General features: G+C 40.4%; 2 protein-coding genes and 2 non-coding genes across 8 annotated transcripts in view; all 4 read left to right on the plus strand.

Moving 5' to 3' along the window:
• Positions 1-1,880: 1,880 nt before the first annotated feature.
• rpl13 (ribosomal protein L13) lies at positions 1,881-6,022 on the plus strand. Of its 2 annotated transcripts, none has more exons than XM_003442274.4 (6): positions 1,881-2,020; positions 2,452-2,569; positions 3,412-3,553; positions 4,448-4,621; positions 5,354-5,410; positions 5,820-6,022. In XM_003442274.4, the coding sequence occupies exons 2-6, from the start codon at positions 2,466-2,468 to the stop codon at positions 5,976-5,978; spliced, it is 636 nt and encodes a 211-aa protein (XP_003442322.1). In that variant the 5' UTR covers positions 1,881-2,020; positions 2,452-2,465; the 3' UTR covers positions 5,979-6,022. The 2 variants fall into 2 exon arrangements, with proteins under 2 accessions (XP_003442322.1, XP_005467093.1); XM_005467036.2 differs by lacking the exon at positions 1,881-2,020 and adding an exon at positions 2,024-2,140.
• LOC112847431 (small nucleolar RNA MBII-202) lies at positions 4,252-4,330 on the plus strand. The gene has a single exon (XR_003220971.1). It is a non-coding gene; the product is annotated as a small nucleolar RNA MBII-202 (small nucleolar RNA).
• LOC112847427 (small nucleolar RNA MBII-202) lies at positions 5,590-5,664 on the plus strand. Its single transcript, XR_003220967.1, has one exon. It is a non-coding gene; the product is annotated as a small nucleolar RNA MBII-202 (small nucleolar RNA).
• Positions 6,023-10,817: 4,795 nt separating the features above from the next.
• Positions 10,818-16,900, plus strand: part of cpne7 (copine VII) — a 36,562-nt gene continuing 30,479 nt past the window's right edge. Inside the window, exons 1-3 of one of the 4 annotated variants that reach the window (XM_025906340.1) lie at positions 10,849-10,972; positions 11,936-12,003; positions 12,119-12,449. In XM_025906340.1, coding sequence (XP_025762125.1) covers positions 12,276-12,449 — 174 coding nt within the window. In that variant the 5' untranslated portion in view covers positions 10,849-10,972; positions 11,936-12,003; positions 12,119-12,275. Of the gene's footprint in view, positions 10,980-11,826; positions 11,846-11,935; positions 12,004-12,118; positions 12,450-16,900 lie in introns of those variants that run through there. The other 3 variants (XM_025906342.1, XM_003442364.3, XM_025906343.1) reach the window with 3 other exon arrangements.

Consider the following 16,900-nt stretch of genomic DNA (forward strand, 5'->3'; position numbering starts at 1 on the left):
TAATTATAACATCCACACCAAAGTGCATTCCTGTCCAGGCTTGAGCAACAGCTTCATGGGGAAGCTAATGTAAGGTGGCACTCTCCAATAAGATGATACTTTTTTTCAATGACTTAAATTCATTCACTGACTTGAGCATATGTATACACCCAAATACAGGGTGTGCTGTTCTCTGACATGGTTATGGGCTGGCTTCTGTAAAAGAGCCAAATAGACAGCTGCAACATTCAATTAGAACTAAATAAACCACACACTGAATTACTACATTAATTTTAGAAGTAATAAGACTCACAGTAAACATATATGCAATTTAAGAGCTTTATAGTATAAAATGAACACAATCACATATTATGGTATTTGTAGCTTGAAATTTACTACAAGTGGTTTAAGCTTCTCACTGCGTGACTGTATGATGTTATACAAACTCGTGGGAGCTTATATGCTGCTGATTACAACTGTCCTACGCTTATACCTAATAATTTATTTTTTAATTAAAAAACCGTTAACTGGACACATTTGTCGTCAGTTCTGTCTGAAAATTGATTTACCAACAGAACTGCTGAGTTCCTCAATTGGTACCTCTTTGTTGGATATGCCACGTGCACCATGAGGTGCTGGTGCAGTTGCCTTTGGAGAACAGGCCAGGTTTTAGCATGTTAATGCCTTTTTATGCTACATATTACAATGAAGCTCTAGATAAAGTCGAGTACAAGGTCACTGTTCTGAAAATAGCAAGATTACAAGGAAAACAGGCTCTTTAACAGCCCTTTTATAGCAGGCCGATTGCTTTAATGAGGTAGAATATACCATAAAAGCATCTGACTGAAGATATTTCAACCAAAAAATAAAAATACTAACTGTATTAGAAAATACACTGATGTGAAAAAGCATTTTACCCCTTCCTGATCTCTCGCTCTCTTTTTTTATATTAAGATTTCAGTTCAGAAAAACCTGAAGTAGAATGTCCAGCCATCAGTTCCATAAGTCACAATTATCTCCTCATTAAAGCAATTAGCCTGTTATTAAAACAAATTGTTGTACTATTTTAAAGTTTAAATCTCTGTACATGCGGTTGGACATGAACTAAGGTATAGCTCTGAAAGTTTCCTAGGCACAGTACAGTACGTTTTGATTTTTAAAATATATTATATATTTTTCCACTGAATTTCAATACTTGGTTATGTTCATATGATTTTGGAAAATGATTCAATCCTAACATTTTTAACATCTCGGTTCACTCAGTTCATCCCTGCCATTAGTGATATTTTAAAAGTTATAATTACAAATATGATCGATAAAACAAAGACATTGCTGATCCGTATGTAAGATACTGCAAACAAAAAACACAACTTTTTTTTTTTTGCATATTTCACTCAAGTTTCAGATCATTAAACCAAACAAATGTAATATTAGACAAAGATAACCCAAGTGAATACAAAAGGCATACGTTAAATGATTTCATTTTCAAAGATGAAAAGTGCGACACTCAAGCTACTGAAGCCTCAAACGACCCATTTCTATCCTTGCACGGTTTGTTAAGTGTCATTTTTCACAATCTGTATAGAAATGAAACTTAATGTACACCGTGGCCTAGCATTGCTCATATAAAGACGATATAAATCATTCTTCTACACTAGATTACTTGAAGTACCGCTTATGACTGGCGTTTCCGTTTACGATTGTATGGGGGTGAATGATCCTTTACACACTCTTTGATAACCATATTTCCAATGCACGCTATTTTCTGCAAGTACCGCTGCTTCGCCTCTGAACGAAATCGGTTTCTATACAGTCCGTTTTCTTTTGAGCTGCTTTTAAGCATCTTTCTTGTAGTCGTCGTTCCAACACAGTGTTTGTTTTGATTCGTAGACCCCGAAAATAGTGCCGCGTTCCCACAATGCATTGCGGCGTGACGTCAACTCCAAAGCCCTATTCTCTACCATTGGCTGGTTGTTGCATATCCCACAATCCACCGCCTTACAACTTCCTTTTTCCTTTCGGCCATTTTCCTCCCTTGTAGGTATGTGAAGTTATCCTCCAAAGATTTTCAAAAAATCCGTTTCAATCCTCGATTTTCTGTTTGTATTTGTGAGTTTGGCTTATAGTCTGTAAAAGTGCGTTTTGTCATCTTTTAAATAAGGTGATTATTATCATGATTTTTTGCGTTAAATTGCTAAATAGCTAATGTTTTTATGGAGATGACCGGTGAAGCGATGGCTGTCAGTAGCTATGTTTAAACACTGTCCTACAAAATAAAGATGAACCTACGTGAATGCCGAAATGACGATGACAAATGGATTATTGCATGTAGTAGTTTGTAACGACATTATCGGGGCATGAAAGTAGCCGAACGCCTCGTTAATGCTTTAGCTTAGCATCTTAGCACTGTATGAAGCGGAGGTGCGCCGGCATGACGGTCCGCTCATGTGTATGTGCCACGCTGTGTTGCAGGGAAGCAGGCAGCCATGGCCCCCAGCCGGAATGGAATGATCCTGAACCCTCACTTTCACAAAGACTGGCAGAAAAGAGTGCGCACCTGGTTCAACCAGCCAGCCAGGAAGATCCGCAGGTGAGGACATGGACGTATGCTAATTTGAGCTAGCGTGACCGTAAATGATTAGCATCGAATTCGGTTCAAATGGTGAGAATTTTGGGCCCGTACAGGTTAACTAAACCATGCTGTGAAACCAGGATTCACCCCATGTATACATCAATATAATATTTACATTGACAGACGTTTCTTATACTCTATAGTTACCGGGTAGTATGTGAACGTGCTTGTGTCTGTCCCTCAGTCCCATGAGACATTATTATACTATTAAATAAAACAAACTCAGAAGTGGTTGAAGTAACTGTACCTTGTTTGGTTTGAGCCACCACTTCAGCTGATCAAGCTGTTGGTCAAACAGGGCAATCTTTACAATTTTGGCATACCTGTTTGCCTGCAAAATTATACTGAACTAAACAGATACAGCAAACTACATGTTTTTTGTTTTGCTTTTTTCTTTTTTTAATTGATATTGATATTTCACTGATTAGGTATAAACCTGAGGTTGGAGCATGAAGCTATAAAGTCTTAGAGCTGATGTAGCTTTCTGCTGTGAATCTTAGTAGACCCTACAACTGATTGTCTTTTCTAGCAGTTAATGGTTTGTGTGGTGCATTATGTTAATGTGTTATGTTAGTCTTATTGTGTCCTGGCGTTTTACATGTGGTGTCAGCCCTAGAAGTGAATGTTATGAGTATCTTTTTTACCTTCCTATTTAGCAGTCTTTGTTTGGGTCAGTTGCTTTTCAAAGGCAAACACATTTGTCCCTCAAGTACATCCTCCTTCGAGGAAGTTGTTCACTGATGTCTACAGATGTCTAAGAAGGTCTTTTGGTTGATCTAAACTTCTGACTTTTTCCTTAGGCGAAAGGCTCGTCAGGCTAAAGCCCGCCGCATTGCTCCTCGCCCTGTCGCTGGACCACTGAGGCCACAGGTTAGGTGTCCCACTATCAGGTACCATACCAAGGTTCGTTCTGGACGTGGCTTCACCCTCGAGGAACTGAAGGTACGATTGTAGTTCCCTGTAAATGTTTCATTAGAAGGTAAAGCACATCTTTAATTTCTTTAGACCTAAAATTAATTAAAATGCACACTTACACACAAGTGCTGCAAGCAAACTGATGTTTGGCAACTGTTTTGTCTGGTGGAAGTTTATTTCTATATCAAAATGAAGCACTAGAGACTAAAAACTTCAGAAGTGATATTTAGCGTTACTGTGGATGGAAACTTGAACAAACTATCAAGTCAAAGAACTGTGGCTGTAGAAGACCTTAATGTTCTTGTTACACTTTACCTTGGCAAAAATATCAAGTTCTCCCTGTATGAGGAAAGTAAATGAGCTTTAATCAAAAACTGCTGAGAGCACGAGGGCTTCTTTTGTTTTCTCAAGTTTTAAGTGTTTTCATGCATGTGTAACTGTATAAATCAAATCATTTATCTGCCATAAAATTAATCAAGAAGAGAGCTAAACTAAGAGTCTGATTGTTATCGGCTAAGTAATGAATATCCATGAACTTTGAGTCATAGCCAGCTGTGCTCTCATCATTGGCCATCGCTAGTAAACCTCGAGTTGTGATCTTGCTTTTGCAAGTGGCCCTGTATCCCATGTAACTATAAAATGCCTCCAGCAAGCGCGTTAACCATTGATGGTGGATGTGTTCAGGAATGTAACAACCATTTTGTTTTGCATCACAGCAGTCCAGATGATGACAAATCTCTGGACTTGCTGCATTTGCTTGATGAATACGTTGAACGCATTTTCTGAATGCTGCTATTTGTTATTTAAAAAGGAAGCGATTTTATGCTGACAGCTTGACATCAGTGTTTTATCATGTACAGGGCACGTGAGCAAAATCAGAATTGTAAACGATCAAGACCTCCTGTGCTAATGTTCCCACAGGCGGCTGGCATCCACAAAAAGACGGCCCGCACCATTGGCATCTCAGTGGACCCTCGTCGCCGCAACAGATCCACAGAATCTCTTCAGGCCAATGTGCAGCGCCTGAAGGAGTACCGCTCCAAGCTCATCCTGTTCCCCAGGAAGGCTTCTGCCCCCAAGAAGGGAGATAGCACTGTAAGTTTTCACATGGCACACAAAGATTAGACTTTGGTGTTTCTCCTTGTTATTAATTTACTTTGTTTTGTTTGTTTGGCTCATTTTCCTGAGGAAAAAAACAAGTGTTGAAGCATTCAACAAAAGCATGTGGCCAGTAGGAGTTGGCTGTATATAGAAACTGAAAAAGCACAGTTTTGGAAGCCCTCTTTGGTGTGAATGTGCCATTTCCTTATTTAAAATTACTTAAAAAATAATTTTAATGTTTTAAAAAAATGGCTAAAATAAGACTTGCACATGCCTTTAAAATAAGACACAGAAGAGATTATAGAGACTACAGCAGTCTTTTATGCGTGAAGCATAATTTGATAATTGAATACCTTTTCGCCTGCTTCCTTTAGACTCCATAGGATTTAAGGTTACCTAGGTAACCTGGGGACACGTCTACTAATTATGAAATTCCGTTAAGCTGGGAAAATGAGGCGTACTGATGAAATTCAAGGTTTCTCTATTAGATCATTATTAAAACATGCCGAATCACCCTTGCAGTCAGTATAATAATTCAAGGCTGACTGCCGGAGATGAGCTGCGCTCTCACTTTCTGCCACCTTTAAATGTGAATATATGAGTACGATTCCCATTGGGGTGATTGGAATCAAACCAGATGGTCTTAATAAGCATTTATTTGATGCCCTAGTGAAAAGTCTTGCTGTCTGTTCCCTTTAAAAATATTTAACTGTTTCTTCATTTCAGGAGGAGGAAATCAAGATGGCCACTCAGCTCACTGGTCCAGTCATGCCCATCAGAACTGTAAGTGACAGCTCCTGCAAGATTACCCTGTATATCTGTTTATTGATGAGGACTAAGAAAGCTGAATGTAATTTGTTTTCACTGAAGTTATTGGCCAGTTTTACCTGGACCAGTATTACAGAGGTAATGACTGATAAAAGATGCATTAACAGTGATCATTTTGCATTACAGCAGTCAAATGATGACAAATCTCCGGAATCTCTGTATTTCTTTGATGAAACACTTGAACCCTTTTTCTGATGACTGCTGTTCACAAAAATAATAAATCGGCTAGAAAGCTGAACTGATTTTCACAAAATGTTAAATTCTCAAAATGCAAGCTTGAGGATTTAGAGAAACCATTATTTTGCAGTATTCGGTGTGTGTGTGTGTGTGTGTGTGTCTTAACTTGTGTTGTTTTTTCCTCTAGGTCCACAAGAAGGAGAAGGCCAGGGTTATCTCCGAGGATGAGAAGAACTTCAAGGCTTTCGCCAGCCTGCGTATGGCTCGCGCCAATGCTCGTCTATTTGGCATTCGTGCCAAGAGAGCCAAAGAGGCTGCTGAGCAGGACGTGGAGAAGAAGAAGTGAAAATAGTCACTATGGAACTTTGCAAAATAAAGTGTTTAAAAAGAGCAAGGTGTGAATGTCATGATTACAATCTCATTTAGATTGACAGATGGCAGTTTTCACGAGCTAATCATAGATAAGCTGGCAAGAATTTATTCCGTCGTCAAGGCGAGAGCCAAGTCGTGCGTTTCTGTCAGCAACATTACACACAAACGCCACCAGGTTGCATTTCATAAAACCTGGAGAGGCGCTTGGAGAGCACGAGTGAAGGAAGAACTCGGTAGATAAATGTATTCTAATCAAATATTTAAAAAATGTCAGAGCCTTGGAGGATGTCTTCACGGCAGTCCATTTCATAGATGGTATAAAATCAGTTTAAAATAGCTGTTGGGTTAAGACTGCTGTCTAATACGTGACAATATGCTGGATCAGAAGTGTTTGCATTATAATGAGAGGAGAAAGAAACCCAATGGAAACTTTCTTTGGCACTAAGGTTCAGACAAATATGAAAACACGAGTTAATCAAAAACATGACTGCACAAATTAAAATCAATAGGAAGTCTGTTGATGGGGTCTTAATCCAGCAGGTGTTTTGGATCACCGTAAAATACGTGGATACTAAAAACAACCCACACGGCTTTTAATTCACATCTGTGACTTGTGTCAAAATTCAGTTATTTTACTTTTTTGTATTACATTTGTGAGTCCTGGTCAGCTGCAGAGTAGAGTGGTGGGGTTAAAAGTTGAGAGACCAGCCCCCAGCACAACACTGGGACACATCTGTCTGTAGTGCAGCAGCTGTGAACTTGCTCTAAATTTGGTTCAGCGTGTACAACAGTAGGGGGCACTGTAGGCACAACATATCATTGATGCAGACGTCAAATAAATGGAGTAGTTCCAAATTAATATTTTGTTTTGTAGCGTGTCAGACTTGATAATTTAATACTCTTAATCAGCGTATCAGTAACTCAGGAGTGGGAAATACTCCAGTTAAATCCTGCAGTTTTTTCTTAATGTGGCCCCAAAACAAAACTCAAGTTTAAAGCAGGGTTTAAGCCAGGAAGATCCTCTGAAAAAACTGATTACTAAAATATTGAAAGACCTGTATATTTTTTACAGCATGGTAATGCAAAGGTGAGTGGATATCAACAAAAGCCCGGAAAGAAGGTCAGGAGAGGTGGACGGTAATAAAAAAAAAAAAAAAAAAAGAAAAAGAAAGTTGGAAAGTTTTACATTGAGCCCCTGCAGGAAAACAAAGCTGAATGTTAAATTCTTTTGTCGACTTTTGTCTGGCAGGCATGAACCAAGGCTTATATAAAGCCCTGCTATTACAGCCGAGGCTCTGCACATTTTGCATTTTGTGTTCTGTGGGTGTTCTGATAAAGTGAAATGAATAAATATACAAAACAACACCAGAGCAGAACAAAACGAAATCTCGCTGATGGAGTGAGATTTCCTGCCTCTAATGCATTACTCACTACACTGTGAGGAAAGTGTCAAAGATTCTGTATGCTCAGCATGTCAACGTACACAAGCTGGAAAAAAAACCAAAAAAAAAAAAAACAGGATGTGGGGGACTCCGTGCCCTTGAGTCTCCTTAGAGCGTCTCTGTGGTCCCGCGGTCTGAACGTCCATAAATAATTCAGCTGATGAAGGTGAGTGGACAATCAGGTTGGTTGGACAGGGGTGATTGATACGGCTGATAGGAGCTCAAATGGATGGTCCTGTTATTCGTATGATAGGGTGTTGCAAAATAACCGATACACAGAGAAAAAAAAAAGACTTTAGAAATATTGCTACCTCAACTAAATGGCTTATCTGCCATTTATGTGCAGTCATTTAATCAGGATGGACACATTCAACTATCACCGTGTCTCATTAATGGCCACTGGGATGAGTTTCCTGTTTTGCAATATCGCTTTAAATGCTTAACAAAATATAGATATTCCTATTGATTTCTGCCGGGAAGCTCATTTTCTGCATTTCACCCATCCCGTGGATTAGGACAGAGGGCCCAGCCACCGGGCAGGAGAAGATTGTTAAGTCAATGTATCCCACATCATAAAAAAGCCGCCCAGGGATGAGTGATTTTGTTTTTAGTTGATGGACAGAAATTCTTTTAACAACTTTAACAATCCCTTTAACTCCTTTATTGAGCAAGAAATCACAGACTCACTACCTCAGATACACTTTTAAAGAATAAATCTATATCTCTGTCTCACCTTAATCTATAACTGTAGCGTGGAGAGCTGAATGAGCTGAATGTCTTCTTCTTTTTTGCTGCTCAACAAAACATCTCACATTGACTGTTTGACGTCCAATTGCAGTCAGTGAGGCTGGGCATCCGGCAGTGTGAGCTTCTCTATGGTGTACCCTTTGTAAAAGGGGAACTGCAACCTTTTTGACCACAGTGTTAAAACGAGTCAAACATGACGCCTGGAGATAGCAGCTTCCATCACCGGTAAGAAAACTTTAGAATCAATAATGTCTTTGAAACCCTCTAAAAACCTTCCTGTGGACAGAAATAACTCCACTCAGTGGAGCCGCTGGTGGAAAATTTTACACAAATGCACTGAGGGAGCTTGACTAGACTAAAAAAAAATAAAAAATCTGAGTGCACCAGACCATGTGTAGAGATCCTCCTATTTGGGTTATTGTACATGCAATGTGGTCAGCAGCACCAAGGCAAGCACTGAATGTGACTGGGGAGAAGCAGCAGGGGGACTCGGAATAGATAATCCATGTGTAAACGCAGGGAACGTCCTGTGAGGTGCACAACCGACACAGCAGCAGCAGCAGCAGCAGATGGTCGTTGTTTGGAGCTGTGGCGTAACAGGGCTCAGGTGTGTGGCCCAAAGCAGACGCTTAATACCACCTCTGAATACCCATGGAAGAAGAGGCAGTGAGGGTGAAAACTCCAGGAGAGATCTGCCTCTGTCGGAAAGCAGCCAGTGTGTGCGCGTTAAACACTGGCTGCTGATCCAGGCTTCTTTTGTCTGAAGAGCTTCACACGTAAAATCAACCTGAAAGCAATGCGTGTGTATTTTTATTTATTTACTTTTGAGTGAGTAACATGGTGATCATCTCAGCAGAGTAGTTAATTAGAAGCAGGGAGCCAAATGTTTTACATCTCATGCTGCTGGAATGATTTTATTGACCTGCCCATCTGCTTTGAAAGCCTCTCAAAGCCTCATATCCTCTTGATATAAAGACCAGATTTTAATGCGGCGTAAGTCAAATGAAAGCAAAGAATGTTCCACGTATCCGAAGGACATTTTAGCACCGTAAGGTTTAAAAAGCTTCTGGAATAAAATGTTAAAATGTGAAACCTACACTTTGCTTTTGTCATTCACTTTGCCACAATAACTAACAGCCAGCTGCACAAGTTGCTTTCAGACAGCTCGAACTAAGCTCTTACTTTGAGTTTTACATTTTCTCTGTTTTCTTCAACTGCTTTGTCTCTCACGGCCTTCGGTGCTGTTTTGCAGAAACTCGAGAGCTGATGTTTTTTGTCAGCGCCATGTATGAATGTTATGCAATATCTGGAAATACATTCAGGAAAATAATACATTTGTGGGTGGACTGTGAAAAGGTCCAAGCATAGACGCAGTGTAGAAACAATACATTATATAACATACACAGCTGTCAAGTGATTGAAAAACCACTCTGTGAATCAATTCATTGTCATTTTTACTGAAGGCAACTTTACACTTGACTTGGAGCATTTGTGCGTGCGTGCATGCGCGCATGTGTGTATTTAGCAAAGGTAGAAGAGTCACCTGCCTTTAGCTGTCTGCAGCTTCCACACGGAGATGTGATTGCGATGTGCTGTTGCTGGATGAGCAGTTCTTTTGAACTTCCTCTTGCAGTTTTATGTATGTCTGTGTAAAAGCTGACAATACTACTAAAAGGATGAATGTCAGTGCAGAATGAGTGGTTTCTGTTGAAAGGCGGTCCCGTAAATGGCCAAGACGCAGAGGAGGATGGTGAAAGGCGCACTATTGTGTTCACTGTTGACTCCAAAATTTTCATTTCATGTACTCTTCCTTGCTGCAGCCCATCAGTTCATGCTCTGTCTGAAACATGCTTAAGGCCACCTTCGCTTTCGGTCAGCCCCTGTCCGAACAGAAAAGCAAGAGGATTGGGCTTCTGTTCTGAAAGCCAGATCTGTGTGCCTGAGATGGCCACTTTAAGAATGTCTACCCTCAATAACATCACAGAGCATCAAAGAGTAGAAAGAAAAAAAAACGGTAATGTGCCTGAAGCCTGAGCTTCAGCTCACAGAGGTTACTTGCACATATGCTAACCACAATATTTTTACCACTGCAGTATAGAAATTAAAGAAAAAACACAAATGCTGCTTGCCATTCAGCTTACATTAAGAAGCGTCTTTTCCCTCTCTCTTTTGCACATAATTCAGTGCATCCTGCTCTTTCTATCCTCATAATCTTCAGTAAGCAACTTATTTCTGAGCGGGGAGGCTGCTGTAATAACTAGTTGAACATTTGGCCATAAACAGTATTGTGTTGGAAAACAATCTGAATGGCATATCTGTCTAAATCCTGGTCCAAGATCCACAGAGGCTGCAGAGAATTATCAGATAGAAATGAGCGACACCTTATGGAAGCGGGTTAAACATGAAAATGATGCTATGTCTGTGTTTATAGACAGGAATTTAACCAAATCACTCAAGATCTACGCGCGCTGTTCGCTTTCACTTCAGGTTTTGTGCTTCGTATGAGCTTCCAGATCCCAGCATTTTCCCACAGCCTCTTTTCCCTACCTCTTTCTTTTACGGACTCGATTTCTAATTGAACTCAAAATAATCGAGTCCCAGCGAAAAGCCCATCCCTTACATCAGCAGCTGGACTCTCTCCACTCCCCATCCCTACAAGCCGAGCCTACTCCCTCCTCACCAGTCTAAGCCAATGAGTTTCGGCGGAGAAAACAAAAATCAAGCAGTGTGTTATGGGAGCGGATTAAACAAGTGTGCTCAAGAAGAGAAACAGCTTCAGGTAGGAAGTGAGTCTCCCGCTTAACCCGACTGTAAGCTCAGTTTATCGGTTTGGGTGAAGTGCCGCTGAGTTTTTGATCAGCTGCAAATACTCTCGGAAGTGAGTCAGATGAGCCAGCGGTAAATGAGGCTGTGAAAGTAGACTGTTCGCCTCACGCTTTAACTCTTATTTAACTGTTGCTGTTATTTTGCCCCCCTGAGCCTTGACCGGTGTCGGATTTTGAGGCTTATAGATGAGCGGTGGAGTTTATTCACCGGGATAAAGTGTGAACTAGCCGTTTAGGCGCGTTTAGGCAGCCTTCCGCCTTACGTGTAAATTTGACCCGTGGATTGAGTAGAAGTTTGATTCCTAACACGCGCTCGATCGTATCTGGGAGCCTTTGATCCTGGCTCTGTTTTGAGCTTTCTGGAGTTCAGTTGCAGATTGATGCTTTGAGATAACATGTGGTTTCACAACTGGCTGAGATAGACGCGTACGGGCGCTGTCCTCGGTGCTGAAAGCCAAGCGCCGAGTGCGCTGCACTTCTTCGTTTGAATCATAAGGATGTCACATTTACAGTGATATTAGAGGAAATTACAGCCCCACCTTTAAAGCATTTAGGGGGGTTATTAGTTGTGCGACACCGCCGTGCTCAAAGACACTTAAGCAGGGCGTATGCTGCCCACATTAAACACATCAAAGTCCTTTCTTTGACTACTACCTGCTAAACCCATTGCCTTTTTGGATCCATGATTCTTTCCATCTACTTTCACTTGTTTTCTTGTTGTTTATTAGGAGGAAATGCACTTTAAATCCTTTAAATGCATCAGCCATCTCATATTCAGTTCTTGAAACAGGATAAAATAGTGAAAATACAGGGAAATCTTGATACAGGTGGGCTCTCTCCCCCTTTAAAGATTGTAATAAAGCTCGTTAGAATAAGAGGCGGCACTCAGTTTGACCATCTTAAACGAATTTTTGCAGGAATTTTAACTAGACTCCTAAAGGCACAACCCTGCCACCTTCATGCCCTGTCTGTCGCCGTTACCAAGGTGAGATGATAACCCTCAGGAGGGGGGACAGCTCTGACAGGCAGCAATAACAGCTTGAGTTTGCTTTGGTCCCCTGAGACTCAGCAAGAATCTCTGTTTTTCTTTTTTGTGACAGCTGTACCAAGTCAAAAGGGCCCGTCTCCTGTGAGAGTGCCACGTCTTTACCGAGATCCCTCAACCTATCACTGGATTTTTCCATCCCTCAGAGCTACACCACAGCCTCACCTCGCACTGCTTCGCCGGTTGGCAGATCTCTCTTGCCCTGAGCCAGGATGAATGATGTTCTGGAGGCCACCTCCCCTGCAACCAGCCTCAGCGGTCCAGCTACCTGTGTCACCAAAGTTGAGCTGCGTGTGTCTTGCAAAGCTCTGCTGGACCGAGACACTCTGAATAAATCTGACCCCTGCGTCATACTCATGGTACAGAATGATGGACAGTGGATAGAGGTGAGACCTCATTTTATTCTTCAGTACTGGCACATGTACAGGTGAGCCTCTGGGAGGGAAAAGTGTGACTAATATCTCCTCACTTAGCAGTCCACCTTCATTTATTAATCTCCCTGCCTGAGTCATTACCTGCATTATTTCAAGAATTGAAGCCTTGACTCACACATCAAGAGAGCTGAAATATTCAAATGCAGGCTCCTGAGGTGATTTAAATAACATGTTTTCTTAATGTTATTAATGTTAATTGCACAGGGAAATACAGAGGAGACTTGCTCTCTTCCCTCCTTGTATCACAAACCTAAGATTAAAGATTGGTCATGTGTGAAATGTTGTAGATTGGGAGTGATATTGCTCTCTCTGTCTCTCTCCAGTAGTCACAAAATCTGTGTAGTCATACAAGATCGACCAGGGAGATAAATCTGTTAATGGTTTGGTGAACTTGCAGCTGTTTTATTTTTTTCCCTTTCTTTCTTTTTATTTATTTATTTATTTTTTCTTTGCTCTTTTGGAAAAGAGCATGGCTTACACAACAGATGCCTGATTCAGAATTGAAAATGTCAAATGGAGTATACATTTGCAGTCATCACTGTCTGTCTCCACAATTAAAACAACTCGCACACAAATTGTGTTCGCTGCCCTGTAGGATTCACATTATGTGCAGTATAATTCACTTGTCTACATGGGTAAACAGTGGGTTGGTAATTTGCAGCATGATGAGATGTGTTCCAGCTGAAAATGTTTACTTTCTTGCTTTGGTCCCAAGCTGATCTGAAGCGTAGGCAGCGGCTCTCTCATTTCCCTGTTAATTAAGTCATTTAGTTCATGAGGGAGAGCCAAAAGGCAGGTCTCCGTTAAGTAGAGGATGTGTTAATGTGTGGCAGAGGATATCTAATTATATAGATTTTTTTTTCCCCTGCAACCCTTCATCTAGCAAAAGGCTCTGTTTTCAGGGAAATGGGAGATGATTAACCCTGACAGATTCCGGCCACATGGGAGTCATTGTTGTTGTTGAGGTGCGCACATTAATGTTTGGGCTATATGAACGTGGAAACCTCGAGATGCTATTTTCAGGGGACGATAAAAACTCGCTTTGAAGTTGTCTTGGATTTAATTTGATGGGAGGGTGTTACATGAGATGACTGACCTGGGTTCAATGTGGCATGAATTTATGAGTGGCTATTTTTAGCCGCACTAACTGAAGCATATGCTTGAAAAAAAATCAGATAATAGTGCCATCACTACAGCTCTATCTATCTATCTATCTATCTATCTATCTATCTATCTATCTATCTATCTATCTATCTATCTATCTATCTATCTATCTATCTATCTATCTATCCATCTATCCATCCATCCATCCATCCATCCATCCATCCATCCATCCGAGTCTTGACAATCATAACAGTATTCACCAGTTGTCCAATGCTCTGCTGTCAAATCCCTCAGTTCTGGGCGGCACCATCCCGTCTGCAAATTGTTTACTTACGTCAACAACTGAGTAAGAAGCAGAGCCCACTCATATCGCCACCATATCACGCTCTTCCTGCCGTCTAAGCTCATGCTGCGTGGCCCCAGTGGCTTGTTAAACTGCACATATTTCCATGATTACCTTTTTTCACCACCTGCTCACGGGGCAAATTAGGAGGCAGGTTGAAGATCACATGACATGTGCTGCTTTCGCAGATTTGTCCTCTTCTTACGTAAACTGGACCCTGCACGCTTCTCTGAAAACGAGTTATTCCCAAAACCCGATCTCTAATTTAGGCTGCATGTATTTGTTATGATAAAGCAGCCTAAATAATGCACTGATTGTAAAAATGAATTTCCCATGTCAGGAATCTCTTTATAGTTTCTGGCCCCACACCAAAAGCAAACAGGCGTCACACACAGACTAGCACAAACTACCCTATGTAGCTCTGATTAGCCTTTATCAACAAACAGACTCATCAGACTCATCCCAAATCTGTCCGTCCAGATGGCACAAAGAGAGAAAGAATAGGCAAGAAAAGCCAGTAAAGAATAAATAGGAGTAAATGTGACAAAGGAGGCCAAGTCTGACCTGGTAATTCTTTTTTTCTTTGCATTGTTTGCTTTAAAACAATAAAGCAACACCTGCTTTTTATTATTGCCGTTAGCCAGACAGCTATTCTGGTTATTAATCTAGAAGTCTGACATATGTTTAGGAACAAGTACATCCTTTTTTCCCCTGAACTACTAACCTGGAGCTGAATTACAAAAATAGAGGAAAATAAGATAAAAACTGACAATTGATCAGTTACATTATATTTGTGCAAAACGTAAGTAAATAAAATGGAAATGGTTGGCCTCATGTAATCCTCCGAAGCAGTGTCTACAGATAAAACCTCCACCCCTCAAAAAAAACACAAAAAGTTTACATATTAATGTACATAAATAAAGCAGAGCCGATTATTCACACTGAAAATGTGAGTGCAGGTCAAACTCCAATGATTAGAGTGTACACAAGACAGGGAGTAACAGGTGGAATGTGACTTATTCAACCCTTTAAAGCTTGAAACATGAAATAATGGCCAGAATTGTCTTGAAAATGGATTTTTTTTAAATTAAATCTTCAGACAATTAAAACAAAAATTTGCCTGTATGAGTTTTAATTTGTATTATATTTGCTACATCCAGCATTTTAAAAAAATTACTGCTTAAAATTAACAATTAAAATTAAAAATGAATTTAGAATACATTTAAAACATTGTGGAAACTCATATATCAAATATGATACACTGGGCGCTAACGGGTTATACAGTGACTCTGGTGTTTACATGCAAATGAAATGTGAAATGTCATCATGCAAAATCCAGCCTAAGAGAAGAACTTAAATGTTATCACAAGATCAACATCACTTGCAAGTGTTTGTGTTAAAACTTCCTGCATTTACAGTGAGATCTGACCTGCCCAGGAGGCACGGCAGGGAAAAACAAAACAAATAAACATGCAATAAACACTTTGCTGTCCAAAAAGTACATTAGAGCAAAGCTGCAGTTTGCGAGAGAACAAAAAGGGCAAACACCGGGCTTTGTGAAACAATATGCTCTAGACAGACATGTTTGGCAAAGACCAAAAACAGCTTTTCAGAAAAAGAACATCATACCAACTATGGCGGAAGTGTTATATCGTGGGGCTGCCCCGGTGCCTTAGGGAATAGGCAGCTTACAGTCATTGATTCAAGTAAAAATCCTGCATCATACCAAAAAGTGCTTGAAGATAACATGAGACCAAAAGCTGAAGTTGAACCAGAAGTGGACCTTTCAGCAGGATAATGATCCTAGACGCACTAACAAATCAATAAAGGAACGTCTCAGAAAGAAGGGATGGAGAAAGCTCAAGCAAGAAAACATCTTGCAGCTGAAGGAATTTTTGTGTCGAACATTGAAAATCTCTGATCTCAGACACTGATTCACAATTCTGCAAAATACCCTAAGAGGTCATTTCTGCCAAAAGGGGCAATTATAGCTTCACTGTCCTACTTTCTTTCTTTCTTTCTTTCTTTCTTTCTTTCTTTCTTTCTTTCTTTGGCAGAAGAATAGCACGCTCGTTGATGTTGTGGTTGAATACCCCCTTTATCTCTAGGCACAATTGAACATTTTATGTGTCCAAATATCAAAAAAGCCTACAATTTTCATTAGATGCACTTATTTGTTGACATAAAAAAGCACAAAACCCCCAGAAAAACCCCATCAGGACTATCGGGACTCCAGTCGAATTATTCGTGCATGGGTGTTTTGGGCCCATGCCCTTCTTTATCATGTAAAGTGGCACCAATAAAGATGCTTCCGAGTAGGTGGGAGGCTTTATGTGGTTTGGGTCTCCTTGGAGGGAGGGCTCAGCTCAAGTTATTCTGAGTCATCCTTATTGTCCTACAATGAAACATTTCTATTCACAAATATGAGTGGGTTTCTTCCAGGTTGGTAACAACTCTCTTCACTGCGTGCGAGGATTCACTGAAAAGGATGACGAGGAAGTTTTATAACTTTCACAATATTATATTCAATATCGTCAGTGTCCGTTCAAATGTCTGAGAAATGCCACCAAGAATGACCTTAAATATTGATGTATGAGTTTATTTGTGAAAGGCGGGATCTGAAGCTTTGCAAGAGAAAGCAAATTCTTTCCCTCAGTGCTGTTTTTTTAATGATTTCCCATAATGTTCCCCCTTGAAGAAAGTGTCACGGCTTATGCACACCTTGTCACGATGAAGACAGTCCATCATTCACCGTGGCAAAGATTATGCTTTAATATAGCATGCAAGAGGAAAGCTTCAGATCCAATTATGTTGACAGCATCGTTATTCTTTGGCATATTATTTATAAAAACCCTAAGTGGCTTCAAAAGGAAGAAAATTACCATTTTAAATGTAAAGTATAATTATTATATTTTTCCACAGATCTTGGAAGACTGGCATCACTCTAAAAATCACA

This window comes from Oreochromis niloticus, linkage group LG1, assembly GCF_001858045.2.
Source record: "Oreochromis niloticus isolate F11D_XX linkage group LG1, O_niloticus_UMD_NMBU, whole genome shotgun sequence".
NCBI lineage: Eukaryota > Metazoa > Chordata > Actinopteri > Cichliformes > Cichlidae > Oreochromis > Oreochromis niloticus.